Source organism: Lissotriton helveticus, chromosome 3_1, assembly GCF_964261635.1.
Source record: "Lissotriton helveticus chromosome 3_1, aLisHel1.1, whole genome shotgun sequence".
Taxonomy (NCBI): Eukaryota; Metazoa; Chordata; class Amphibia; order Caudata; family Salamandridae; genus Lissotriton; species Lissotriton helveticus.
In genome coordinates, this window is record NC_136061.1 from 818,543,364 (window position 1) to 818,570,530 (window position 27,167).

At 46.1% G+C, this 27,167-nt stretch overlaps 1 protein-coding gene across 1 annotated transcript in view; it reads left to right on the forward strand.

Moving 5' to 3' along the window:
- RIMS3 (regulating synaptic membrane exocytosis 3) overlaps nt 1-27,167 on the forward strand; it is a 410,413-nt gene that overhangs the window by 325,887 nt on the left and 57,359 nt on the right. Inside the window, exons 4-5 of the mRNA XM_078683765.1 lie at nt 10,346-10,447; nt 12,028-12,167. Of these exons, the coding sequence (XP_078539891.1) occupies nt 10,346-10,447; nt 12,028-12,167 (242 nt within the window). The remainder of the gene's footprint in view (nt 1-10,345; nt 10,448-12,027; nt 12,168-27,167) is intronic.

Sequence of the window (27,167 nt, forward strand, 5' to 3'; positions counted from 1 at the left end):
ATTCCTCTGCCAGTGGAGCCTCTTGGGTGACCTTTCCTTGCTGGCTGTCATGGGACTGTGTGGACCCTGCGGGGCTTCACGTGAGCCGCGCAAAGGCGTCGCTGAGGAACTGCCAACGGATTCACAGCCAAGTCGCTCATGTAGCCTCTGAGGGTTTGTGTCGTTTTTGCGTTGTCGCCGTCTGGACTCGGGTTCTGCGCCTTCCTCTGGTGATCTTATGGGTGACCAGTCTTCAACCGTTACATCCATGCTTCCTGCGCCTGACATGGAGCTACGGCCAACACATCTCTCCTACTCGAGCTCTCTTCGCACGGGAACTCCGTTGAGGCCCTTGTCCCCTGGACTGCCACGTGACCGCGTGGGCTGTGCGGGCCTTTGTGTAGGCCACGCTTAGGGTTCGCTGCGGAACTCCCAGCAGGGCCATGGCCAAGTCTTGTGTAGTCCCAAGGGCGGATCTCCCAATGGCCGGGTGTGCTTAACTTCGGCAGGCTGTAGTTTCACGGGGGTGCACGGAAGGTTCCTGGGTGATTCGCCTCTTTGACCTCTGGTTGTTTGGGGAGTGTGCGGATTCACTCGGGTGGTGAGATGCTCCTTGGCGATGATGCGCCTGGATAGTGATGGCAGAGTGCTGGATTTCCTCTGTGGGTAAACAGGCGGTGATGGTCATGCCCCTCTTCACCTTCTCCATCGGGTGTTCCCCTTCTGGTGTGTGTGGGGTGTCTTGTCACTCACACCTCTTTACTCTGCTCCTTTTCCTCTTTCTTTCTTTGTTGTGGCGCCGTGCCACTCAGGATGGGTCATCCTCCCTTTCTCTTCTCTTATCTTCATGGCGTCGTGCCACTCACTCGCCATCATTTCTCTCCTTCCCTTTGGCGACGCTGTCCAGTCTCCTCGCTTTCTTTCTCATCCTGACCAGGCTTCTCCGAGCAGCGTGCCCTCTGCTCGTTCCCCTCTGGTCTTGTTCCAGCACTAGGACACTGTCATTACTTCTCTCGTGACTGGACCTGTCGTCGCGACCTTCTATCACATGAAACTTCGGATGTCAAAGTAATGTTGTGGGACTTCGCGTCTGCCACCTTCTGGTTCTACTTCGCGGACCTCTGCTGGGGTCCTCTTTTGTCGACGTCCGTAGGTCTTTCTCTTCACTTTTGCTCTGACCTCTTGGTGGGTCAGCATCCTCCATTGCGACCGTCTGAAGAGTCGGCTTCACTGCTGCGATCAACTGGGTGGTCGGCTTTGTCCTTGCGACCAACGGGGTGGTTGGCTTCTTCATTGCGACCAACGGGGTGGTCGGCTTCTTCCTCCATGTCACCAGACTGGGTGGTCGGCTTCTTCTTCCTTGCGACCAGACTGGGTGGTCGGTTTCTTCTCCCTTGCGACCGGACTGGGTGGTCGGCTTCTTCTCCCTTGCGACCAGACTGGGTGGTCTGCGCAACCATGTCTTCCTTTCTGTCGCAGTTTGCTTGCTTTGTCGCGCTTCTAGAGGTGCTCGTCGGTTGCTTCAGTGACTTGCTGCTTTGGGCTACTGTCTTGGCTTCTGCCCAGTGTCTGTGTAGTGCTTCACTGTCGTCTGTACTGCTGCGCATTTGCTTCATGCGCCTTCGCACTTGCCTGTTTCTGAGTTCCCAAACCACCGACGGTTCGTGTGGGGGTGCTCCTGTCTTCACCATACTGCTGCAGCGGTAGCCTGTGGCCACCAGGCATCGCTGCACTCTATCCCTGGCTTCAGTGCTTCTGGAGGATTGCGCCACTGCTCCGTCGACCTTCTCCTGGTCACTCCCTTTTGCGCCGCTGATGGCTGCGCTCTTTCTTCTTCTGGGGGGGCAGTTCCAATTCGCTGTCATCTTCTGTTTGGCTAACGTACCCGCAACTGTCTCAGTGCGGAGTTCCTGCACTCCTGGCACGTTCCTGTGCCGTCCCTTTTTGTCCTCGAAGGCTGTGTGATGCCTTGGCACTACTCGGGCGTGGCAGTGCTCTTGCGCACTCTTCATGCACTCACTGTTGCCTTTCTTTTCTTTCCCTAGTGATCTGTGTCCTTTAATCACGTGCTGCAACAGTCGGTCCTGTGCTGTTGCTGCCGGTATTTCTTTGGCTTGTTGCAGGCTTGCTTTTCTTTCTTCTTCCCTGCAGTACCAGGAATGGCCACCAAGTGGCAGTGTGTCCTTTCAAATGTGATCCTGGCTAGTTCTGCTGACTCTGATGCCTCATGTTGCCTTCGGACAGTGTAGAGTCTTCTCCCAGCTGGCCCACCTTCCTGGGACTACTCACACATTACAGGCACTTGCAGCAAGGTAAGTTCCTTCTTTATGATTAGTCACTGACGTTGACAGGCTGCATTGTGCTCTCGCTTGAGCAAACCCATGGTCGGGGCACTTCTCTGCTGCTGCGATCAACCCGCCATGCTGCGCCTTCCTGTCTCCATGCGGGTGCCTGCATTATAGGCTGTGATCTCTTCTTCTGGGGCTGCCCGAAGTTCGTGCAACCTTGGTACAATGCCTTGCTTCTGTGGCTCGTCGACTCATGCCCCACACTCCTGGCACCTGCTCTTCAAAGTGCCTGCCACTGGATGCTTTCTCAATGGCCAGGCGCAGCCATGCACCCTGCTGCTTCGCGGGGCACACGCCTGTAGCCCGACACCACCGCTTCTCCTGGTGAGTCACTTCGCCGTCCATCACCTGCGGGCGGCCCCTGGCTGCCTCCTCCGCACCACCCCCACCCGCAGGAGCTTCTCAGCTCAACACTGTGCGGGGTGGGGGGGGAGTCGGCGCTGCTACCGGAGCCTGCTGTCTCCATTCTGGGCCGTGCGGGAGGGCGGCCAGCCATTCACTTTGACAGCTATCACCCGTCGCAGCAGGCCTTTTCCTCAACGGGCGGCGCAGAGGAGCTGGCGCCGCTCGGCCGCAGGCTGTTCCAGTCGGCTTCAGGCCGGCAGCTGAGTCGCCCTTTTCACACCTGCCTATCGCAGCCACTCACAGTTTACTCCGCTGCACAGGGGGTGGGGGTCTGTGCGTCCTTTCGCCAGGTGCAGCGGGGTGGGCTCTCGCTGGTCTGGTTTCACTCAGGGTGTGTCACACTTCTTTCTAGGGGCATAAAGGAGCGGGGTGGGCACCTGCTGGCCTTGCTTCACACGGGGTCACTTCGGTTTCGCTCCCCCGTCTGCGGCCTCTCACTTTCGGCCGGCGGGCCTCTTCTGCCACGCGGGTGGGCTCCGCGTTGGTCACCTCACGGTGGGGGCATTCTGTCACGGCCGATGCAATGTGGGTGGGCTCCGTTAGGCCTGCACTTTCTCCCGGTGCACTCCCACACAGGGGGGTGCCTCACACTGGGCTCGATGAGGTGCGGGGTAGGCTCCCGGTTACCTTCTTATCTCCATGCAGGCCCGGGGCTCGACACACGCCCCGCGGGCCTCTCGGCGGCCGGCGCCATTCACGTGGGAGGGGGGTGTCCTCGAGGCAGGCAGCTCCTTCCCCCTTTCGCCACAATCCTTTTTTTTCCAGCTGTGGCACGCGTGGCACAGCTTCCGACTCGTCACCATTGTGGTGATGTGAGGGCCCTAGGCCCGCATTGCTAAGAATGGACACACAGGACACAGTAGTGGAGTGGAACAACTGGCCCTGAGCACGTGCGCTCAGCCCTTTTTATTAGCAGGGTCATCTGACTGATGATGCCTGTGGTGGATGGGTGTTCAGTGTGGGTTATACCATACTGCAACACTAGAATGCTGACTCTCTGTCACTACAATGACAATGCTTAGAGAAAAGCCAACAAAGTATATGTTGCACAACATACAGCTGTCAACCTTGCAAGTGTTTGTATTTATGTCATTGTACCCAAGGAGATAGTGTTATTTTATCATTAAGGGGAAAAAGGAAGATTACATTTTCTTAGCTTGGGCAATGCTTGTTATTGCAATGTGCTAAACCATCTGACGTGACGTAACCCTCAAACGTAACTGACTCTTTGAACTTTAAATCTCGATGCTAATCTTACTACATTTAATGGTGCGCATTTTTTCAGCATTGGAATGTCGAAAGACTGTGTCCATCCAGTTGGAGTATGAACCAGTGACCCACACACAAACCCTCAGAACTGTCTTTTCTGGTACCCCAACCCCTTCTGGGGGCTAATGCTCCCCACCTTCAGCCGAACTCATCCAGACTTCACTAAATTAAAAACTGAAGTCAAAACACGTTTATGTGACGTTTTAATTTCATAGCTCTAATCACCTTTACAAAAAATTCTTTCCTTAATGAGTAAGTCAGAATTTAATAAAACGTGCCAATACCCCTAATTAAGCACCAACATGTTTGTTCAGATATATCATACTACCGTTTGATTTCTGTTTTCATTTACATTTAAAGTATCTGTTCCCAATTCTTGCATATTTAATTAACATTATAATTCTATATACAAAAACAACACAATGGTCAAATGTGTTCTGCATTTTGTGTAGTTCTGAAAATTCTGAACTCGTGAATAAAACTTCGTCGTAGCATGACGATTTTTATATCAAAAGACCGAAAATGGCTAGTACACTATGTACAAGCATTTTCGTCATATTCGAGTGACGATTTCACCTCGAAATCGTCATTTTCGTTCTGAACCCTTGGCTTCCATTTTGTGTACGGCCGCCATTTTGTGGGTTGCCCTCACATAGGCTAAATTCGATTCCAAAGGACACGTACACCTTAATTGACTTTTCTCTGACCTGGGCAAGCTGAAACCATTGCCCCAGGCCGAACCTGTTTGGTCAGTTCCTCTCCCAGTGGCCGAACGAGATAGCATCAAGGCACAACATGCCATAAACCCTTTTCATCGCACACACACCCTGCCTAATCTTGCTCACACCTGCCCCAGCTCTTTTCTCTCTCACTTGCTTTATGATGAGGAGGTGCCCGTTTTTATTGGGGGTCCACCGATATCTGATGGAAATGTTGGGCCTTGCCGGGTAATTTGTTGTGGGCTGGACAAACTGAAATGTGGGCTTGTCATCATAACTCTGCTTTTTCTTTGTAGTGGAAACATGTGAATAGTATACTAAAATGTGGAGAATGTTTGCCTGAAGCACAATATTTTGTATAAAAAGAGAAGCCTGGCTTTGTAAGATTGAGCAGTCTCCTGAGAATATACACACCGTGCTGTTGTACTTCTAGGACGCCTGTTACTTGGTTGCAGCCAATAAATTCGATCTTTGACTTCACCTAGAAGACTCTGAGTTTCTGTGGTCTGAATCAGGAAAGTACTCGAGGTCTTAGGGTGTACCCTGACACCACTGGGTTACCGGTTCGGTACCGGTTCTGAAAAACCCAGTACCTCATTTGAGGTGGCGGTTTACCTTTAGATATGCTGCATAATGCAAAGTGATGCCAGTTTTCATTCTGCTCCTTAAACACGCTATAGGCAAAGTCGGATGTATCGACTTAGCACATCATGGCCACGCGCACCAGTAGTTGGCCTGCCCTTTATGGACTGTAACGTGTATCCTCAGTGAATACACTAACCGTGCGCCATTACGCCACAGCGGCGTGCACAGATCTTTGTGCGTGCTCTTCAGGTCTAACGTCCCCGTGTACCAGGCATCTGCACATGTGAATGAAAGATGCTGTAAAATCATTCATGAATGTAACGGGCACATGCATCAACGGTAATTGCATTCGCAAAAGGTGCGAATCGCAATTTTCGTCCGTTTGCGAATGCAATTATCAAAATTGGAACGCATCATGTATTTCGCAATTTTAGGAATCGCAATCATGTTGCGATTTCTAAAATTGCGATTGCATTTAAGAAATCGCAATTTCAGATTTCTTAAATGCAATGCATGATCATTTTTAAATTGAGATTTTGCTGTTTGGAAGTGCTAACCTCATGCTAATTTACCGAAAATCTTCAAACATGCACAAAAATGCATTTTTGAAAGTTGCATTTTACACACACACATGTCCTTGGGACATGTGTGTGTGTAAATTGCACTTCAGTTTAGTTTCAGGGGTACAGGGAGGGGTTCTTTGGACCCCACCTGCACCCTTGAAATTGCATTTTCAATTTGCGATTCGCAAATTGAAAATCGCAAATTGGTAATGCCTTCCCATTGATTCCTATGGGCCTCTTGGCCCATAGGAATCAATGGGAAGGGTTTTCCTTAATTGCGATTCGCAAATTGTGAATCGCAATTAAGGAAAAATAAGAAATCGCTAAAAAAAATGCAAATTATTCATGCATTGCCGTTTGCGAATTCTTAATTGCGATTCCCTAATACAATTAAGGATTCGCAAACGGCAAGATTGATGCATGTGGCCGTAAGTGTGGACCTAAAACTGGGGCCTGCACAGATTATGGCGTGTGGTGTCAGAGAACTTCTAGGGTCAAACGCAACCAACATTTCTGGTGCCCCGACATTACTTCTGGGTTGCGGGTACAGGAAGCACTGCAGTTAGTACAGTGACCAGAGTGCCATGTCGACTGGCCTTCTCACGCCACCCCCTCACTCCCCTTCTGCACTACACTATTGCCCACATGAATTAAAGTCAATTGCATTCGCAAACTGTGCGAATCGCAATTTTCGCCCGTTTGCGAATGCAATTGACTAATTTGGAATGCATCATGCATTTCGCAATTTTAGGAATCGCAACCATGTTGCGATTTCTAAAATTGCGATTGCATTTAAGAAATCGCAATTTCAGATTTCTTAAATGCAATGCATGATCATTTTTTAATTGCGAATTAGCAATTTGGAAGTGGTAAAATAGCATGAAGTTGACCTTCATGCTAATTTACCGAAAACGTTCAAATATGCACAAATTGCATTTTTGAAAGTATTAATTTACACACACACATGCCCTTGGGGCATGTGTGTGTGTAAATTGCATTTGAAGTTACATTTCAGGGGTGCAGGGAGGGGTTCTTTGGACCCCCCCCCTGCACCCTTGAAATTGCATTCACATTTTGCGAATCGCAATTTGAAATTCGCAAAATGTGAATGCCTTCCCATTCATTCCTATGGGCCTTTTGTCCCATAGGAATCAATGGGAAGGGTTTTCCTTAATTGCGATTCGCAAATTATGAATCGCAATTAAGGAAAAATACCGAATCGCAAAAAAATTGCAAATTTTTCATGCATTGCAGTTTGCGATTTCTAAATTGCGCTTCCTTAATTTTCGCAATTTAGGAATCGCAAACGGGTGCAATGATGCATGTGGCCGTATATGATTTAACTTGGTGTTTGCTCTTGCGTAGGTGTTTTACGTATTTGTTGTATTTTTTTTTTTTTTTACAAAGTTGTTTGTGTTATCTTTCTTTAACCCCTTAATTGCTGCCGTCGGCCAACGGTCGTCACGGCCACTACCTCCCCAGTGCTGCGCACGACCGTTGGACGTCCAGTTCAGCACTGGATAATGGACAGCGCAGCACTGGGGAGGTTTGTTTACAAGCTCTAAAGGGGTTAATGGACTCACCAGTGATGAAAGGAAGGTAGTAGCAAGGCATTTATGTACATGTCTCCTTGAGTTGCAGATTAAGGGGTTAGTGTTGTGAGGCCGTATAGGCTCTGGTCCAAGGAACTGGCCGGACTATTGTATCTAAAACCAGTGAACAGGAAAGTACACCGCTCTCTTCATGCTCAACTCATAAAAAGATACAGAAAACACAATCTTGTCGCCTAGAAAAGTCTAGGGCTTCCCCCGACAGCTGCAGCTCCATACAGGCATATGGAAAATAAGGCATTACTATATCCTAGGGCAGAGTGTGTTGCAGTGCGCACCAAAGGATACTCCTTCATTTATGGATTTCAGACTAGTTATGGAGAACCACCCCCACCACCAGAGCATACATGGCTAAAAGCATTACTTATGCCCTTAACAGCTATTGTGATTGCACCCACACTGCAGTAAACAATGTGGGAAATGTACTAGAGATTTGCAATAAAAAAAGTCTAGCACTTGGAGAAAATAAAGCAAGATCATTTGCCTACTAACAAAACTACTGTTGCGTGGTTACATAGACCCCGGGCGCAGAACACCGACATTTTACATGCTCATGCTTAAAGTTAACGTCTTTTTGGACGATGACTTTTAACACACATTTGTTTGGGCACCTGTGTAGGATAAAGGTCTCAGAAATTGGTTTGCTACACTTACACTTCTTCGAAAGGCATATTATCAGGCCCTTGAACATTCTGTACAAGGATTAAGTTCACTACTCAAAATGTCCTTGTTTGTTGTTGTCTGTTCGGGGACAGCTCTGCAAGAGTAGAATAAGCAATAACAGTCAGACTAGAACTCTAGCATAGAGAGTATGGGTGAAGTTTATTATGAAAACTCTCCCAGGCTTTTTTTGGTGAGAGGAACATTTCCCTGGCACTGACGAGGTCTCCCCATGTCAGAATTCGAGCCCACCAGAATCCTGTTAACATCCTGAGATACACAGGGGCCTGCTCTACTCCAAAGACGGGCTCCAAGATGACACATACCCTCAGGTAAATGGGTAATTAGATGACTCTCGGGCATTCTGGCAGATCTGCCCGTCCTATGTTTTATAGGATAGGCAGCAGTAGGTAGGAGTGCAATTATATGTACCCTTATAATCCAATACAAAAGCACAATGGTTGAATTATTCATTCTGTTCACCATTCTTATAATGTTGGCAACATTGTTTTGCTCCATTCTATTTAAATGTTTGAAATGCCAATTTGACTACTTATAGTGTCTCCCTTTGGGCATGCCTGAGTTATTAAGGAAAGGGTAAATCTGCTTCCATGATTTCCTTGGGGAGTCAGGGCTGTCAAGTTGTAAGGCTGGAGTCCCCATCCGATACCTCGTAAGGTTTAGAGGTTTAGATGGCTCATTGTGAGCCAGCCAGGATTCAGGTAAACATATTCTGATGGTTTGCACGGACTCAGTCCTGCATAGTTGTGATGCTTATGTTGCCCTAATGAACAATCTTACAGAAGTAGTAGGAATTGTACAACACTACTTATCAGTAATGTTCAGTGCACTGAGTCCTACTCTTCCTCAGGGCAGACCATCACTGTAAACTCATATTATAAAATCATGACACTGTTCATATGCAGAGAGGCAGTGTTACCACTGTTCTCCAACAAGAAGGAAATGTTACCAGGATGCCCAAATTGACAAAAGAAGGGATACACGGATATACAGATGGCTTATCTCACGTTTAGGAGTCTAGGCAAAACGAGAGCTGACTTCTCAACAAAATGCACATCTACTCAAAACATGTGTGGTAAGGGAGACAACTAAATCCTTGCTGGCTGTGACCAAGTCACATCAAAAAGGACAATTTGAAAGGGAAAAAAAGACATCAGTATAGCGTGACCAAATGTGTTGTTATAAAATCATCCCAAAACATAATAATTCTGCAAGAATATCATCTTCTGGTCTTTCTGACTTAATCCTGGCTGGATCATATTCTCAAGTGTAGAGAACGTAGAGAAGGCAAGACTGAGGACAGCAACTACACGTCATTAGGAACCTAAACCACCTCAGTTGAAACTAAAGAGCAGCAGCTTTCATTGACATGGAAATATCATACGTCAGCCACAGGATAATCACCACCACGCCCAACAGAATGCAATGCTTCGCTCGCCGACCAGTCACACCTGCCTTCTGTTGAACAAGTCCTTTAAAACCAGTGCAGATGAAGCAATGGGTTGTCTACTCCTTTCCAAGCCATGATAGAAACAAAACAGGCTTTTGATTTATAATATGAAATTGTATTACCTTGAGCTACTTAGTTTTATTCAGCTTGAAGCTGCTATTAAAGGTACAACATCTATCTTTTTGTCAAATATTTAACAGGATAATCAAAATTAAATGCATACACATTGAAATGGTCTTGAGCGACTGTGGGCAAGTTGTTCCCCTTTTCCCCCTAATTGATATGTGCTACTTGTTAAACATACCTAAAAAGGTCAATTAGTAGATTGGTTGTTTTCTGAAGTAAAAATCCAGTGTTGTATTACAGCTTTCCCTTGTATTGTATCTTGCATCTGAATTGATTTTGTAAGATTGGATCAGTCTAACGTAACCTCAAATCACATCTTCTTTTAATAGCCATGCTCCCATGTCCCAGAAAGCATGGAGCATATTGTGCAACATTTTGCATTATTTTGGATGCTGCTAGCGGTTGAGGGAATTTAAGGTGGGTGTACTGTACTAGCGTTACCTGAAATTGAGACACACAATGGCTGCCTCTATGGACAACTTCTGGAGATTTTGGGAGTAGAATTGTGTTTTTTTGTTGGAATGGTCATGTAAATCAAACTTACTATTATTCATAATTTTAAAATATGTAATTTCATTGATTAATATGGATGGGATCTTTCTGATCGCAGGAGATGTACACATCGGGATGATTGACCGGAATGGACAACTGGAGGTAGAAGTGATTGAGGCCAGAGGCCTAACATCAAAGCCAGGGTCAAAATCTATACCTGGTAAGTACTGCTGTATAACTTGACATTTAAAATGTGAATTTCATATAACGCCAGCATGAGTAGAGCATGAGCAGTGAGAGTCATAGAATGGATATAAAAGGCAGAAGAACATGATTGTGGGACACATCAAAGTGGAATTCTGGTGGAAAGCAAAGGGAGAGAGCTTGCGATCTGAGACTGCATTTTGCAGAATAGGAAGAGGGCTGGGCAGGACATCCATGGGAAGGAGTTAAGAGTTAGGCTGGAGGTCCAAGGAAAGGCACTTGGGTTTCAACAAGAGATTCAGTGGAAGAAACTTTAGGATCAAAAAGGAGATCTATAGGAAAAGGTTTTAAGGATCTATAGTAGATATAGACGATACAGACTTGTGTTGCAGATGAAAGTCAATGTAAAAGACACAGCTGGAAAGGAGATCCTTGGAAGATACAGTGGCTGGAGAGGAGGCCCAGAATGGGGTTCTTGAACGTGCAAAGGAGATTTAGAGGATGGTTCTTTGGGTTGTACAAGAGTCTTAATTGACAGGAATATGGTTTGGAGAAGAGAACAATTTACTAGGACGCAGGTTGGACAGGAGAGATAGTAAAAGGAAAAAGCCAGTCAAAGAGAGCCTCTGGAGATGGAACTTGAAAAGGGAGTCTTCTACATACGTGATTGTGAGGGGAGTTCAGGGGAGATGCCTAGGATTGAGGAAGAATTTGAGGAACTCCTAGTAAGAAAGGCACATTCAGAGTTGAAGCGAATAAATGGCGAGCACTACTGATTCAATGGTGGTTTAGGTAATGAGATTCCTGGGGAAAGAGTTCATTTTTGTGGCTTGATATGGGTTAAGGTAATTTAACTACAGGCATCAGTAGAACTAAGGCACTCAGTGGAGATACCAAGGATTGAGGAGGCACGTTTAGAGTTGGAGCTAATCATTGGAAAGGACTCCAGATTCAATGGTGGTTCAGGTAATGAGATTCCTGGGGCTAGAGATCAGTTTTGTGGCTGCCGCTTGATATGGGTTAAGAGCCTTTACACTGGAGTTATCCGAGGAACTAAGGTGAGAGTATGTATGGGGATTACCCCATAGGAAAGAGTTGAGACTAAGGGTCTAGTGAAAGGATAGTTGAATTGGGCAAGAATCCATTGAACAGGATGTGCAGATTCTGAGGAGGAGCCTTAGTGATAAAAGCATGCACAGGGACAATGGTAGAGTTTGGACGGATTCAGATTACAACGAACTGGAAATACTTAGTGTAAAAGAGAGAAAGAGTTTAGGTTGGATTGAAGGGGACGCAAAAGAAGGGAAGAGGGTCCTGGAGAGGAAAAGGGGGGTACAATTGCACATGATTCCTCTTCCAGGATAAGTTATGTGATGAAGGATACATATGGGAAGAAGGTTTTGTATATCTTAAATGGAAACCCAGTATAAGTGGGTAAAGTGATCCACTGGTTTATATTAGGAGACAAATGGAGTTTCCTGAGAGTGGGCCAAGTGATCAGATAGTGACAGTAGTTAATGCTACAGAGCAAAGCCATAGTATCAATTTGCATTAATATATACAAAGTATTTAATACGTTGTGTTTCACTTGTGTAGCTCCCTACATCAAAGTTTACCTGCTCGAGAATGGTGCCTGCTTAGCCAAAAAGAAGACCAAAACCGCCAAGAAGACCTGGGATCCACTATACCAGCAGCCACTGCTTTTTGAGGAAGGACCACAGGGCAAGGTGTTACAAGTGAGTAATTTCAAACCCTAGCACCAGGATGTTGGGAACTGCTTGAAAAAAATGTATGTTGGCCTAAAGTAAAAAAAGGACCATCTCTGAAAATCACCTTCAGGAAGAGAAATATTAATTCAGTGCTAAAGTGATTTTTTACTGAAAGGGCAAGTAATATCCTTCCATGCCTTCAGAAAAGCTATTTAATACACCTTTACTTCTGGAGGAATACTTTTTCAAATCCCCTGCAGCCTCAAACACCATATTTCTACATACCCACAATTTCTAATGAAATCCATACAATGCACCCCTACATTTGCAAAATTTCAAATAATTCTAAGTAGACCCTAGTTTACCAATACCTTAGACCTTCACATCCAGGTGACAAAATGAAGTAGCTCCACATCCTCCAAGACAAACATAAAACGTACTGCCACATTCTCACAACAACCAATCAAACTAGCTACACATAACCAGAATGTGAATACAATGCACCCCACAGGATAATCACACAATGAACTTTAATTCAGCACGAACCATCAATCAGTGTAAATGCACGTTTCCATGGCAATCAATTTACCCCCACATAAAGAGGACATCAAATCAATTCATGTTCTCCTCCTGAGAATTCATGCACAATCTACCTACACATCCTCAGTACACATATGAACTACTTCTATATCCCAGTTACACCATAACAATGCACCTCTGCATCTAATGATTGATCACAGGGTACCACCACATCCAATACAATGCACTTCCATATACTTAAGACACACATAAAAAGTGCCGGCACATACAGAGCACACCCATGCAATGCACCTCCATTGCTTAAGAATATTGATATTCACAGTTTTATAACAGACGTCTACAATGTACTGTGCTGCTTGAAGTCCACTTACAGCACTGTGAACCTCTATTCCATATTTGAAAATACACAAGGAAGCCCTACATTTCCAGAACCCACATATAACCACGTTGCAATTCACTTGAACCCAATACAATGTACTCCAACACTATCAAGTCAATTTGCTCCCATAGTCACATCCCCAGAACACTCCCTCAATTAATTTCCACATTTCTAGTAATTCAATGTGCTTCCACGTCATGTGGTTAGGTTACCCATCAGAGAACCTACAAATGCATGTCATGAATGCAGTGGGCCTTCAAATTTACATAGTGGATATTAAACCTTCTTTCAGAAGTCCCTACCCCAGATAAAAACACTAAAACAACAGCACCTTCTTGTAAATTACCTCCACAGAATCAGAACATCGGCATGCAATGTACCTCCACACCCTGAGGACACCTCATACAATATAGTTCTGCATTTCAAGGACATCAATTCAAATTCCCAGGATATCCAAAATATTCCACAAATTAGCAAAATGGCATTTATTCAACCCACCTCCACATCACCTCATTTACTTCTACATCCCAATGTCAAATCAAGTTGGCTCCACATCTACAAGGCAGCTGTGCAGTCTCTTTCAACATTCCTAATACACCAATGCAGCACACATGATACCGCAACAATGGTTCAATTAACCTGCAATTACCCCGAGGCACCCATGCAATGTACAGCAGCATTCCTAGGTCACCCATACAGTATTGGTCCACACCCCAGAATACTAGCGGAGCATGCAATGTAGGACAAGAATGATTGGATCCATGCCAACCTTTTCGAATAAATACTAAATGTGTTGAGATTTATGTTAATTATATTTATCTGATGCGGATATCCTGAAAATCTGGACCTACATTTGACACATGGATTACAGCATCAACAGCTGTGCCTAGGTTACTTAAGCTCCTTAGGATGCACAACAACAAGACCATTCACATAGGCATAGAGTGATTCAGGAAAGTAGACACACAATGGAAGTAGGTGCAGAATGCAATTCGTTATTGATGATGGCACGTTGTACAGCAAACCCAATGACGTGCTTGGCTTCCTGAATTGAACTATATCTTATTGAACCAAGCTGTAGAGTCACACTCAGCAGAAGTAAAAATTAGAATCTCACCAGCTCGACCAATTGGATTCTAGTGTAGTGCCAGCTTCCCAAGCCAGCAACAGATCATAACATTGTCCATGTCCATGTGCGGCAACGGGAACAAGAGAAGAAAAACAATACTAGAGGTGTTCTTAAATCTCAAATTGGCATTAGTCTTCTATGTCAAAATGAAAATCATCACATTCTTTTTTAAAACATTTTAAACATCTCTCAGTTGTCAATTCTCAGGTTATACATACATCAAAGAATGTTTCGGCAGTAAGGTCTACTACTCATGAGGTGAGACTGAAAACACAGAAGTGCTAAAAATATCCTGAATTAGTATTATTACAATGGTTAAGAAAAGCATCATCAATTTGAATGTTAGGAATACTTCTTTTGAATGTATTCACCCAGCATGTGCCAATGATTCCTCAGTATTTTTCAAACTATTATCTTCATTGACCCTAGACCAAGACTTTCATTTTAGACCAAAATCTTAATTTGAATTACATGTGTTAAAACACAGCATTTATTGGACTATTAAGCTCCTGTACATTCATTATGTCAACCTCCCCTCATGTGCCAAAGTAGATCTGAACTTTTGTTTCAGCATTAGCCCTTCTGTAGCAACATATGGTAGTATCATGTCCAGTACTGCAAAGATTGATTTGAAAGTGGGGGACCCCTATATATGAATGAACTCGCTATACATAGCAAAATACAATAAATTTGGAAAAGGTCTATAGCTAAGTTAAACAAAAAGCAGCAGTGATAAAACTAGATAAATGAACAATAGAACGAGCCCACATGGAAGGGACTTATCACACAATTAGTAGAGAATTACTTTCAATTTTATTAATCAAATACTTATTTTTTTAATAGACTTTTAGATAAAGTTCATACTCTTTTCTTTTGAGTTTTTGAGAATGATCGACTATTTACATGACAGCATCATAAAAACTCATAAAAAACATGACAGACATAGACATGACATTAGACTAGAAAACAATGGAGGCAATGCGGTAGATGGGAACTACGCCCGTTTCGGCTTCTCGGCCTTCATCAGGTAACCGTCTATTGCGAGACAAAAAACATAGTAAAAACGAGGTAATGACCAGGTATGGCGCACCAACCATCGACCATGAATACTCCAAGGAATGATAAGATGGAGGGATAGTAACAAAATGATGTGGTAAAACATCTCCTGAAACTCTAGAGAGACCACGGGAGAACCATCCCCATAGTATGCAAGTTGCCTGAAGATGGGAACTGAACTGATATAACTGCGGGAAGGGTATCAAATGGTAGGTGGCGATAGCCTGATCCTGGCTGCGGCTGGTCGCCTACTTGGACACCAGCCAACGCCCATAGGCTAGTTGAGGCTCGTGTTAAACATCTATGCCTGCTACTCAATACGAGGTCAGTAGGTAGCCATGCCCTGCACATACACGATCTCCTTGTCAGGGAAAATCCTTTATGTCTTCTTCTGACCGAAACCTGGTTGGGAGAGGCGTCCAATCCGGACATTTACTCTGCCATTCCACCGACCTATAACATTTTCCGGCAGGACAGAGCTAAGGGAAGGGGTGGAGGAGTAGCTGTGGTGGTGAAGAAGAACGTTTCCTGCTCTGTTCTCCCCTTGAATCCCATTGGGGGCTCTGAGTCTCTTGCCTTTACACTTAGATTATCCCCGGGCCAAGCATTTAAGGGGCTGCTGGTTTACAGGCCACCAGGCCCCATGGGCTCTTTCTTGGAGGACTTGCAGATAGCTATCTCCGAGTTGGTGCTATCTACACAGCATTGTGTGGTAGCAGGCGACTTTAATTTCCACCTTGACGTGATAGATGACCCGGATGCTATTAAACTGCTGGATATTACATCTCCGCTGGGCCTCGCACCGTTTGTGTCGGGTCCCACACATGAGAAAGGGCATACCCTCGATCAAGTGTTTTCGTCAGTCCCGATTGCTGATATTGAAACCCTGCCGGTGCTCTGGACGGACCATAGGCTGATTAGGTTCTCCGTGCTGGAGAATGGGCGGCCGGACAACAGCGCCCCCACGTTGCCTAGACCAGCCTCGAGAGCGTTGCACAGAGTGTCGCCTGATATGTTGGAGCAGGCGCTCACGGAACATCCCTGCCACCTCTCGGGTGATCTGGAAAGAGACACTGAGGCTCTGCAGCTGTGGCTGACTGAAAGGTTGGAGGATCTCGCCCCTAAGTCAGCCCCCCGGTCCACGGTAATACGGCAATCTGCGCCGTGGTTCACGGAGGAGCTGCGTGTGGCTCGCAGCCAATGTAAGGTTGCTGAGCGGGCCTGGCGCCTTCAGTACGACGGGGAGGCTAAAAGTGCCTATAGGGCGGTTGTGAAGGCATATCACCGGGACATCCTAGGTGCTAAGAAAGAATATCTTGCTAGGAGGATTGAGGCGTCGGCGAACTCCTGTAAGGAGATCTTCACCATTGTGAAGGAGATCACGACCCCTAGCTCCCACTCACCCCCGCCAGTATCATCGGATGCGTGGGCGTGTGATCTCGCCAGTTTTTTTACCAACAAAATCACGGCGATTCAGGCCTCCTTCTCGGAGAGCTCGGAGGAGGGTTGCTGCGGCCCCGGGGCGGGACATGGGTTACCGTCCTTGCCTGTCGCTGTGTTGTCAGACTTTCCAGCTGTCTCCAGCGATGCGTCCCGGGTGCTGTTGGCCAGTCTTAAATCAGGCTCGCCACTAGACCCCTGCCCTGCCAAATGTTTGGCCGGGATGGCGGCGGTGGTGAACCCCCTGGTCAACCCCATCCTCAATGCCTCCCTGAGGGAGGGGAGTGTCCCACGCACCTGGAAAAGGGCGATGGTAATCCCCCTCCTGAAAAAGCCTGGTCTTGATGCCAAGGCTCTGGCCAACTATAGGCCAATTTCACTTCTCCCGGCTCTGGCCAAGATCACAGAGAAACATGTCCATGGCGTCTTGTCGAGCTTTTTAGAAGCCAACAATCTGCTCCATCCATCCCAATCCGGATTCCGCCCTAATTTCAGCACGGAAACGGCATTGTTGGAGGTCTCGAAGATCATCAGGGAGACTTTGGATGTGGGCGGCAAGGCCATGTTAGTCATGTTGGACCTGTCGGCGGCCTTTGACACCGTCCCCCATGAGGCGCTCCTCGCCAGGCTTTATGACATCGGCATTAGGGGGACGGTGTTCAAATGGTTTACATCTTTTCTTGAAGGCCACCGCCAGACGATCTGGGTCTCCCAGAGCTCCGCCGAGATGCCGCCATTGGGAGTCGGGGTTCCACAGGGTTCGGTGTTGAGCCCGTCATTGTTTAACATCTTCATGTCCCCTTTGGCGGCGGCGGCGGTGGAGGCCTATGGGGCCCAGATCGTGTCCTACGCCGACGAAACGCAACTCCTCTTCACATGCGGTAAAGACCAGGCATTTGATGGAGAGAGTATTCGGGGCTGTCTGGGAATGGTCTTCGACTGGTTCCAGCGGAACAGTTTAAAGGCCAACTCCAGTAAGTCGGAGGTCTTATTCTTTGGTTGTGCCACCGACCCTGAATGGCGGCAATGGTGGCCGTCTGACATGTGTCCTCCTGCACAGTCATCACAGGTTGCCAAAAACCTTGGTATCAAGCTGGACAACAAGCTCTCATTGAGAGCTCATGTCCTTGGGCTGGCCGGCACCTGTTTCGGTATTCTGAAGATGCTTCGCAAGTTCTTACCATTGCTGTCTGTGGAGCATAGGCGGATTACTGTGCAAGCGCTCATTGGATCCAGGTTGGATTACGCCAACGCCCTTTTCCTTGGCCTTCCTGATTATTTGGTCCAGCGCCTGCAGGTGGCACAAAACTCTGCTGCCCGCGCCATTTTTGGCCTGCACAGGCGAGCACGAGCTTCTGGGTTGCTGCACACGCTTCACTGGCTGCCTATCCGGAAGCGGATCATGTTTAAATCCCTGACGCTGATGCACAAAGCATTGTTTGGTTTAGGTGCTGGATACCTGCAGCGAAGATTGGCCTTTTATCGCCCAGCCCGCTCACTGCGGTCCGAATCTCTCTTTAATGCTGTGGTCCCGCGTGTGAGGAAGGCCCGCACTGGGGGGCGCTCCTTCAGCTTCAAGGCCCCCCAGCTGTGGAACTCGCTTCCGCTGGCGCTTCGCAGCACCTCCAATCTGCTTCAGTTTAGGAAGAGCCTGAAGACTTGGCTTTTTAATCTCTAGGCTTTTTCGGGTGGGTTTTTCTCTTTTTTTCTTTGTATTTGTTATTCCTTGTTGTGTTATTCTACATCGAGCTGCCTGTGGAAAGCGCCGGGACACTCTTTTAGAGTAGCCGTGCGCTATATAAACTTAATATAACATAACATAACATAACATAACCTGTGCACTAGATGTCGCCACAGCTTAGCATCATGCGTTTGCGGAAAAAAGTGGGGGTTCGCACCACGTGGAATATCGTGTCAGATCGAAGGAAGTGTGTTGAACTGGATTCCAAAACACACCCGGCATGCTTGGCGTCCAACGGAGCTGAATAGCGCAACTGTTATGAGGTCATAGCCTGTCTGACACTGGGTGGTGCTGGAGTGACGGCACAGACAGTGGGCACTGCACATGTGGTGTTTGCCCGGCTGCCTTTCTGCAGCTAGCAAAGTCAATGGATTTTAAAAAGCAAGCACCTGCTGAGTACGGGGTTTGTCTATGCAACATATCCCAGTGCTTGAAAAATGAGCGGCGTTTTTTTCATGCTCAGTCCAATCCTGATGCTGCTCTCTTTAGAGAGCAGCTCTCCTCTAAAGAGAGCAGCGTCAGGATTGCCTACTGTAGTAGTACTCTCCTGTAACAGTACTACGACTGTGTGTTCTGTTCTCTTGTTCCCAGTCTAGTGTCTCACCGCGGGGGTGGGAGCATCTAACGTGGTGGGCAAGCAATGCCCAATCACTGTAGTGGCTTAGTGTTAAGCCATTCAGTGATTGGACACTTGTTAGTTGGTGGGCAAATCGGGCCGGTCCACGGCCAGTCACCCTTCCTTCATCCTCCTCGTGGTTGTCGTGAGTCGTGACTCGTGCGCATGAGGGACAGAGACTGGTCTGCGGCCTCACCTAGTCGTCTGAGTCTGTCATCCCACCTGCACTTGAATTATTTTTGGAGCGTTGTTGGACGGGGACGTGTGAATTTCCGCCTGGACCTGTGCAGGTATGGTAAATATAAAAGTTGACATGATGAGGGTCGGGCTAAACATGCAATATAAAATGTTGTCGTGCGTACTTCGTTCTTATAGGCTTATTAAGTGAAGCAAAGTAAAAAGTTCACACAGAAGATACCCAATTGTCAGAGGACCTTGTTGAAAAAAGCAGCATTTTAGGCGTCAATTAATTGTCTGGCAATCGGCTTGGCCTTGGCCTCTCTTTCAACCACCTTCTACATCCAGTGCGACAACTGTGCTGTTTATAGCCGTGTTCAACAATACAAGGTTTGCAACCTCACATTACACCAATTCTCCCAGAAAAGCCACGACGATTTACTAACTTGCAGTCAGCCAACAGAAAAGACAGGCCACCACGCACACTTTCCATGTTCGTTGTTATTATTTTCTATTAGCAAGGTCGTAGTGATGGTAGTAGAATTTGGTTTAAAATCCCAAATGTGCATGAGAATAGTTTTTAGCGCCATGCCAGTGACGTCTCAGTGCAGGTGAATCCGAACCCTCCCCCTTCGTCTACAAAATGGGCCCCGTGAGTCGTGACCACTGTCAGGATTCACTGGAAACGCGAACACATTCATGCATGCAGCAATCGTTACCCGGAGAGCAGAAGGCTGCGCGGCGTTGATCTTGATGCCACCGGCTGCAACCTGAGTTATTTTAAGCCTGTGAGGTCGGGCATGCACCGCCAACGTATGTGCAAGTTTAGCATTAAGTCCCCTCTGCAAAGCTGCGTCTTAAAAGATTTCCCACCTGGCTTCAGTGCACCTGCAGCAGTGGAGTTTCTTCTGAATATTCCGTGCACAGCCAAGGGTATGGGGGGAAGCAGGCTGGGGGCACCTGGGAATTGGCCCCCTGACAAGTTCTTTGAAATATGTTTTCTGCCTACTACACACAGCGTGGAGAAAGAAAGGCAGTGTCCTTTCTACGTCCTGGCAGCTCTTCGGCTCGAACCGCACTTTCTACAAAAATCACTTGACTTGAGTCACCGATACAGTGACTACTATTGAGGTAACGGGTTTTTAGGAACCCGTTTGGTGCCAGGGGATAACACCCGAAGACCTCTGAGTTCTCCCTGTTCCGGACCACAGAAACACGGAGTCTTCTAGTCGAGTCAGAGATCGAGTTTTATTGATAGCTACCAAGTAACAGGTGTCCTAGAAGCACGACAAACACGGGTCATGTGTTCTCAGGAGACTGTTCGTTTTTACAGAACCAGCCTTCTCCTTATATACAAAAATAATAGCTGCAAGCAAGAATTCTTGAGTTTATGATATGGCTATACACATATTTCTACAATAATACAAAAGAGCGAAGTCATGTAGGCAAGCCCGTATTTTAGATGTCCAATTCGTGATAGATTACTCAGCCAAGCCCGGAACTCCCATCAGATATCGGTGAAGCCCCAATAAAAGAAGGCACCTCCTAGTCATAAAACTGGCCATAAACAGGGAGCGTGGACAGGTGTGTATGTGTGTAGAAAACATGATCTGTGCGCGGTGAATGGTTTATGGTATGTTGTACATTGATGCTATCGGGTTTGGCCACTGGGCGAGGAGCTGCCTAAACAGGTTTGGCTGGAGGCAAGGGAGTCAGTTGGGACAGGTCAGGGGGAAGTCAGGGAAGGTGGACGTGTCCTTTTAGATCAAGCTCGACCTTTAATTGACTTATCATGAGGGCAAGACACAAGATGGATACCGTTTACAAAATGGAGTCTGGGGTTGGGACGGAAACTACGATTCAGGGGTGTTAGCATGCCTCGATCATGACGCAAATACATAGGAATGATGTCCTAATCATTATCGGTTCGTCAACACCAAATTCGTCATGGTACGTTGATGTTTCGGGACACGGATATCGGGCCTCGATACCGGGACAACAGTAGGGTCCAGAATTTCAGAACCACACTATAAAACACGTAATTCTGAATTTAACAGACATTTTATGTTTAATATTGTACGACAGTGTCACAGTAAGAATACAAAGACTTTTTAACTAGTCGATGTAAAACCAAGCAACTGATGGGGTGGTTAACCAGGTCTTGTGAACTCAGATCACAGCTTTTTTCTGCCAATATCATACATCTAGCATATACTGGGAAATAATGTAAGCCAGCAAGCAGTATTTGTGCATTTTTTGTGTAAAGAATTAGCCTATTTTCAATTTTTGAGGGACAGTACCATTGTCGTGGTGTCACTAGGGCTTTATGTGGAAGCTATTTCATTGTTATATACAATTATATTTGAACCAGGTTGGTTCTCATCTTCAGTTACGTGACAATAAACCTTCTTTCAACGCTTTTCTCAATTTCAATCATTTATTTTTATTTTCATAATTATTTACGTTTTATCTCCAGTGCAAATCCATTATTGTGGGGACTTCGAGTTATTTACATTATACATCTACCCAAATGCATTTCGGGTCTATGGTGACCCTTCTTCGGGGGTCTGTGCAGAAAAATCAAGGAAATACAATCAGCCTAGTTCTCATTTCTACAACATATAATTTGACGAAATCATGCAATATCATTCATTTATAATGAAACTGTAGCAACAAAACAATGTTATTCAGTTTAACGCCACTGTAGCAACGAAAATATCAAGCTTTCCCTCTTATTCATATTGCCTGAAATGACCTTTTTCGTGACGCTTCGTTATTAAAATGACCTTTTCGTTTGAGATCTCAACTCTGTTGGTGACCAAAAACTAATATTTACATAAAAAATACTAACATATGCATAATAAATAAAAGACGTTTTTCGAAGACTTACAGGAAATGTAACGCGTCCCGCGCTTCACACTGTCTCCCAATCAGTTTGTTGAAACCATGTTACGCTGCTCTTTCTGTGTTATAAACAGTTTGATTGGATACTGTTGCGATCACCTGATCGCAATATACTACGATAACACTTTCCTTCAACTAAACTTTATACACACCGATTCTGCCTCAGAATCTGACATATTATCCTAATTCATGTCTTTCCAAGAGGTTAATGTCTTATTCAAATATTCGGGGCGTTCGAATGAAATTTCGTGTAATAAACAAAAAATTTACAATTCAGTAATACTGGTGAATAATACTGGTGAATAATCATAAAATGGTAAATCATAAATACAATCGAGTGTCGCTAATTCTAGTGAGCTCTAATGTATAAAACAAATACTAAAGTCCATTCAATGTTCACGTATCACAGTTAAACTCAAAAAGAGTCGGCCATTTTGAATTGGGATGGTGTTTTCAGGTATTTACAGGCAGGAATTTTGTTTGGGCTTTCCTTAATTATGTTTATAAAAAGCAAGATAGTTCTATCCTGTCATTCAATCCATTTGGTTGAAGAATGCCCATTTTTTTAATCCACTAATACTCCGATCTTAGTCTTTGTTTGTGAATGTCTCTATCGGGCTGCTGTTTTATTACTTCTAGTATAGTGAAACGTAGTTGTGCTATATTGTGTCCTGATTCTAGCCAATGAGTCATTATAGTAGATTTCAAATTCTTTTGCCGAATATTGCTCTTGTGTTCTGTAATTCTTATTTTGATTTTCCGCTCAGTTTGGCCTATGTACAGTTTTCCACAAGGGCATTTGATGCCATAAATCACATTTTTAGTGTCACAAGTTCCAGAGTGTAACAGTGCAACCTTCTTTCCAGTCATGGGGTGTGTAAATGTCTGACCCACCATCACATTGTTGCAATGTATGCAATTTTCGCATCTTTGCATTCCTTTATAGTTTGTATCTTTATGCTTGTTTCGTTTTTTTAACAACTTTTCATTTTCTTTGATCTGTTGTAGGCAAATGTAATTTGATTGGCAAATAGTGGTTGAAGATCAGGTTCTTGTGTAATGAGCACCCAATGTTTTCTCATGATATTAGCAATACGTGCCGACTATGTTGAGTGTTTCAAAACACATACTGTCAGTTTAGTTTCACTTTTTACTTTCGTCTCAAGAAGAGACTCTCTGTTCATGTTCATAACTTTTGGTCTGGACTCCTCTAGTAAAGATTTTGGGTTTTTTCAAAATTTTCTCGGGGGTAAATCCCCCGGAACCCTCCTTAGGGGGTTCAGACTCGCTCGCTCGCTACGCTCGCTCGCTACGGTGCAGTATGATTATCTTTTTATGCCCACCACTTTCAAATGTCACCAGCCGCCACTGCCTTGAAACATTTATGGTTTGTATCCATTTCTGTCTTTGATGAACCACCATCAGCCCAACAAACCTGGGTACTGCATCCATTGTTTCCTGGTCAGAATACATTACCTGCTTTGATGCTGCCATGTCAGCCTACAGCAGCTCCTGAACAGACTGTCTTATAGGACTCTGGCAGGTGTGGGGTAACCAAGGTGACTATCTCCCTCAATGCATGTGTTCTTCTTGCCAAAGGCTAGTAGTGTTAGTTCCAGTCACAACTACGCTTCTTCTCCAAAGAATAGATTCTCTTCAATTGTGTAAGACGGAATCATAGTGGCAGTGTTAGAAATGGGGTTTGTAGTTGGCTAGGGTACGCACCTAAGCCAGGCAGAACTCACCACTCTAGTCAAGGTAAGGGAGTTACACACCTAAGATAACCCCTGCTCACCCCCTTGGTAGCTTGGCAGAGCAGTTAGGCTTATCCCAGAGGCAACGTGTAAAGCATTTTCCCAACACACACACACACACACACCAGTGACACACTAGGCACACCACAAAAGGAGACTACACACAAGGTTATATGAAAATAGTCCTTTGTATTATACATAAAAACACATTGGATCACAACCACATATATCACTGTGCCACTAGGCACTTGTCATGACATCACATTAAGTCATACACCACTTTTGCCAATCGGGCAATTGTCATAAATGTACTAGTTAGTGCACTCTAGTAAATACTTGTAGAGTACACATATTACGAAGACCGTAGCCAGAACATCATTTTTACACCATCCCTGCTCATAGAATGTACACTCTAAAGGAATGCCTTCAAGGCATACATGACATAACTCATATCAGGGCAGGCAATGCAAAACCTAGGAAATTACCAGATGTCGCTAAAACACATGCAGCAGGTGGTGAGTAAAAATTCCATCACCGAAAGGCCTAGTGTGCAGCTTCTCTGCAATCCTAATATCCGTTATCTGGTAATTCTCATCCATAGGGTGGAGCACAGAAGCCTCCGGGCCTCTAATACAGAGAATGCGGTAATTACAGCTCCCGACCGGGACTTCCAATTTCCAGTTGAGGAGCGGGGTCAAGGTGTACCCTGAGATGGCCAAACAACAATGCCCCCTGGTAAGTGATCACCAAGGGTGAGGGCGCCCCACATCCACACCTCCGGATTCCAAAAAAGGAGGGGGGGAGGGCCCTTTTGGGCTCCCTACATGGGAGGCCTAAACTGGACGTCCAGCAAGGAATCCCCTGCAGCTAACCACCAGCTTGCAGCGCATCTGCCTACAATCTCGGGCCACCCGGCCCAGGGTACAGGGAGACGGTCCTTTGCCCTGAGTCAGTGGCAGGACTCTCGTCCTCACCCCACAGCTGGCAGAGGGGCCGAAGCACTTCTCTAGCCTCATGCTCTGTACACAGACCTCACTCCTGGGCCTCCAGGCAGTGCTCACAAACCAGGGTTGTGGCTGCCTTCTCTCAAGGCGGCCGCGTTGGTGAGTGTTCTTTCTGCTCCTGGTGCTGCTATCTCTGGACTTCCTCACGTCGCTCCGGGCACTGTGCTTCCTCTCCTACTCTTTGCAGCGGTTGCTCTGGCAACATCAGAGGGGGGGTAGGTCTTGAGCAAAGACCAAACTTGCAGCGAGCACTGGACAATGTGGTAGAAACCCGCTTAGAGTTCTCTCAGCTCGGGCACCAGTAATAATAGAGCTCACTACGCGCTTTTGAGCACCAAGACACACAAGCTTCATGCTTTACGGCAGCATGAACCCACACCTGGCGCTCAGGCAACAAACCACAGTGCCCCAAGCCCAGGTTCAGGGCCAAGAGCCCAAAGAAACAAAAGCGCTTGAGTCTGCCTGGACCAGGGGGCACAGCAGCACTCCAGGGAGAGCACTGGGGACATGCTAGCAGGGTGCAGTCCGGTCAGGGCAGCACAATGGTCCCAAAGCAAAGTGGTAGTTCTTATTTCAGCCCCATAGACAGCAGGCCAGCACTCTAGAGCAATCAAGTCCAAAGGTGGTCCCTCATGGCAGTCACCTGGCCAGGTGCAGTGTCTTCTCTTCCTCATGGGGTCATAGCCCTTGTACTTATAGTGCCAATGTCTTTGTTCTGTGGGGGGCACTTCAAACACTATATTGAAGTGCACAACACCCCCATTCACATTTCCAGCCCAGGTATCAGACACAGCACAGGGGGTGGAGCCAGCATTGTAGAAGGCAGGCACAACCCTATTCAGGTGCAGGTGCAACTCCTCCCACCACTCCAACTGCAGACCAGGCCTATTCAGGTGCAAGGGAACTTCCTCCTGCTACTCTAAATTTAGCCAAGGTCTATTCAGCCTAGTGCTGGGTCACCCAGGAAAGACAGGACACACATCAACCCCCCTTGTGACTGTCTAGAGTGAATGCATATCCCCTCTCTCCTGTCAGTCAAAACCAGACGGTCAATACACATCCAGGCAGGGCACAAAGACACATAAACACAAAGAAATACCCACTTTTAAAAGTGGCATTTTTAAAATAGTAATAGTAAATCTGCTTTCACCAATAAGCAGGATTCATCAATACTATTCCCAACGTACCAAAAATGGTCACGTTACCCTTCTCAGATCAGAATTGACCACTGAAGCACATATCAGGAAATTCCCAATGCAACCCTATGAGAGGGCAGTCTCACTGCAGTGAGAAACCAAATAGGCAGTCTGTCACTACCAGAACATGCCACACAGTTAAGGCACATGTCATACCTTTTACCTACACGCACCTTGCTCGTAGGGCTAGCTAGGACCTAACTTCACGGTGATTTATATGTAGTAAAAGAAAAGTTGCAGACGTGACAACCACTTTACATGCTGCGTCATTGTGGCAGTAAATTGTGTGTGCAGGCTCTGTAGCAGCAAAGGCCTGAGACAGGTTTGAAAGGCTACTTCGGTGGGGTGCAAGCAGCGCTGCATGTCCACTACTAGTATTTAATTTACAGGTCCTGGGTATATGGGAAACCACTGTACAATGGACTTACAGGTAAATTAAATACGCCAAACAGGTGTAGACCTATCTTACCAAGTTTACAAGAGAGAGCACATGCACTTTAGCACTGATCAGCAGTGGTAAAGTGCCCAGAGTCATATAAGCACCAACAACAGTTCAGGAAAAATACAGGACGACAGCAAAAAGTTCTGGTATGACCCTGTAAACAGGCGGTATTTTGCTTTCAAGCACATTAGGAAGCATGAATATCCAGGCTCTCTATGTAGTGTCAGATAGGCAGGAAGTAGGGTGGTTCTGAAGGGGCTGCTCTATATTTGTGGGAGTATAAAAGGGCCCCCCTGCAGCTGACTTTTTCCATGCTTAACATGCTCTGTTAGGCTCTGGTTCCAATGAAGATTCCTTCCTGATGTTTGTTGTTCCATTAATGTCTCTGTCACAAGAGAAGACTTCAGTTGTTCTGTGTGGAATAGTGCTATCAAGGTCTCTGAATCTTCTTTTTTCAACGCAACAAAGTGTGTCTGCTCAGAAGTGGGAGGACCTTCCGGCATTGAAACTAGGAAACCCTGGTGTTCTACAAATCTGAGAATTCATTGGGCATAGTGACCCCTCATTAGGATATTGTTCCCTTCACTACCATCTTCATATTTTTGGTGCACTTGGACCGGGATGCTAATGGCATCCAAACTAGATACAA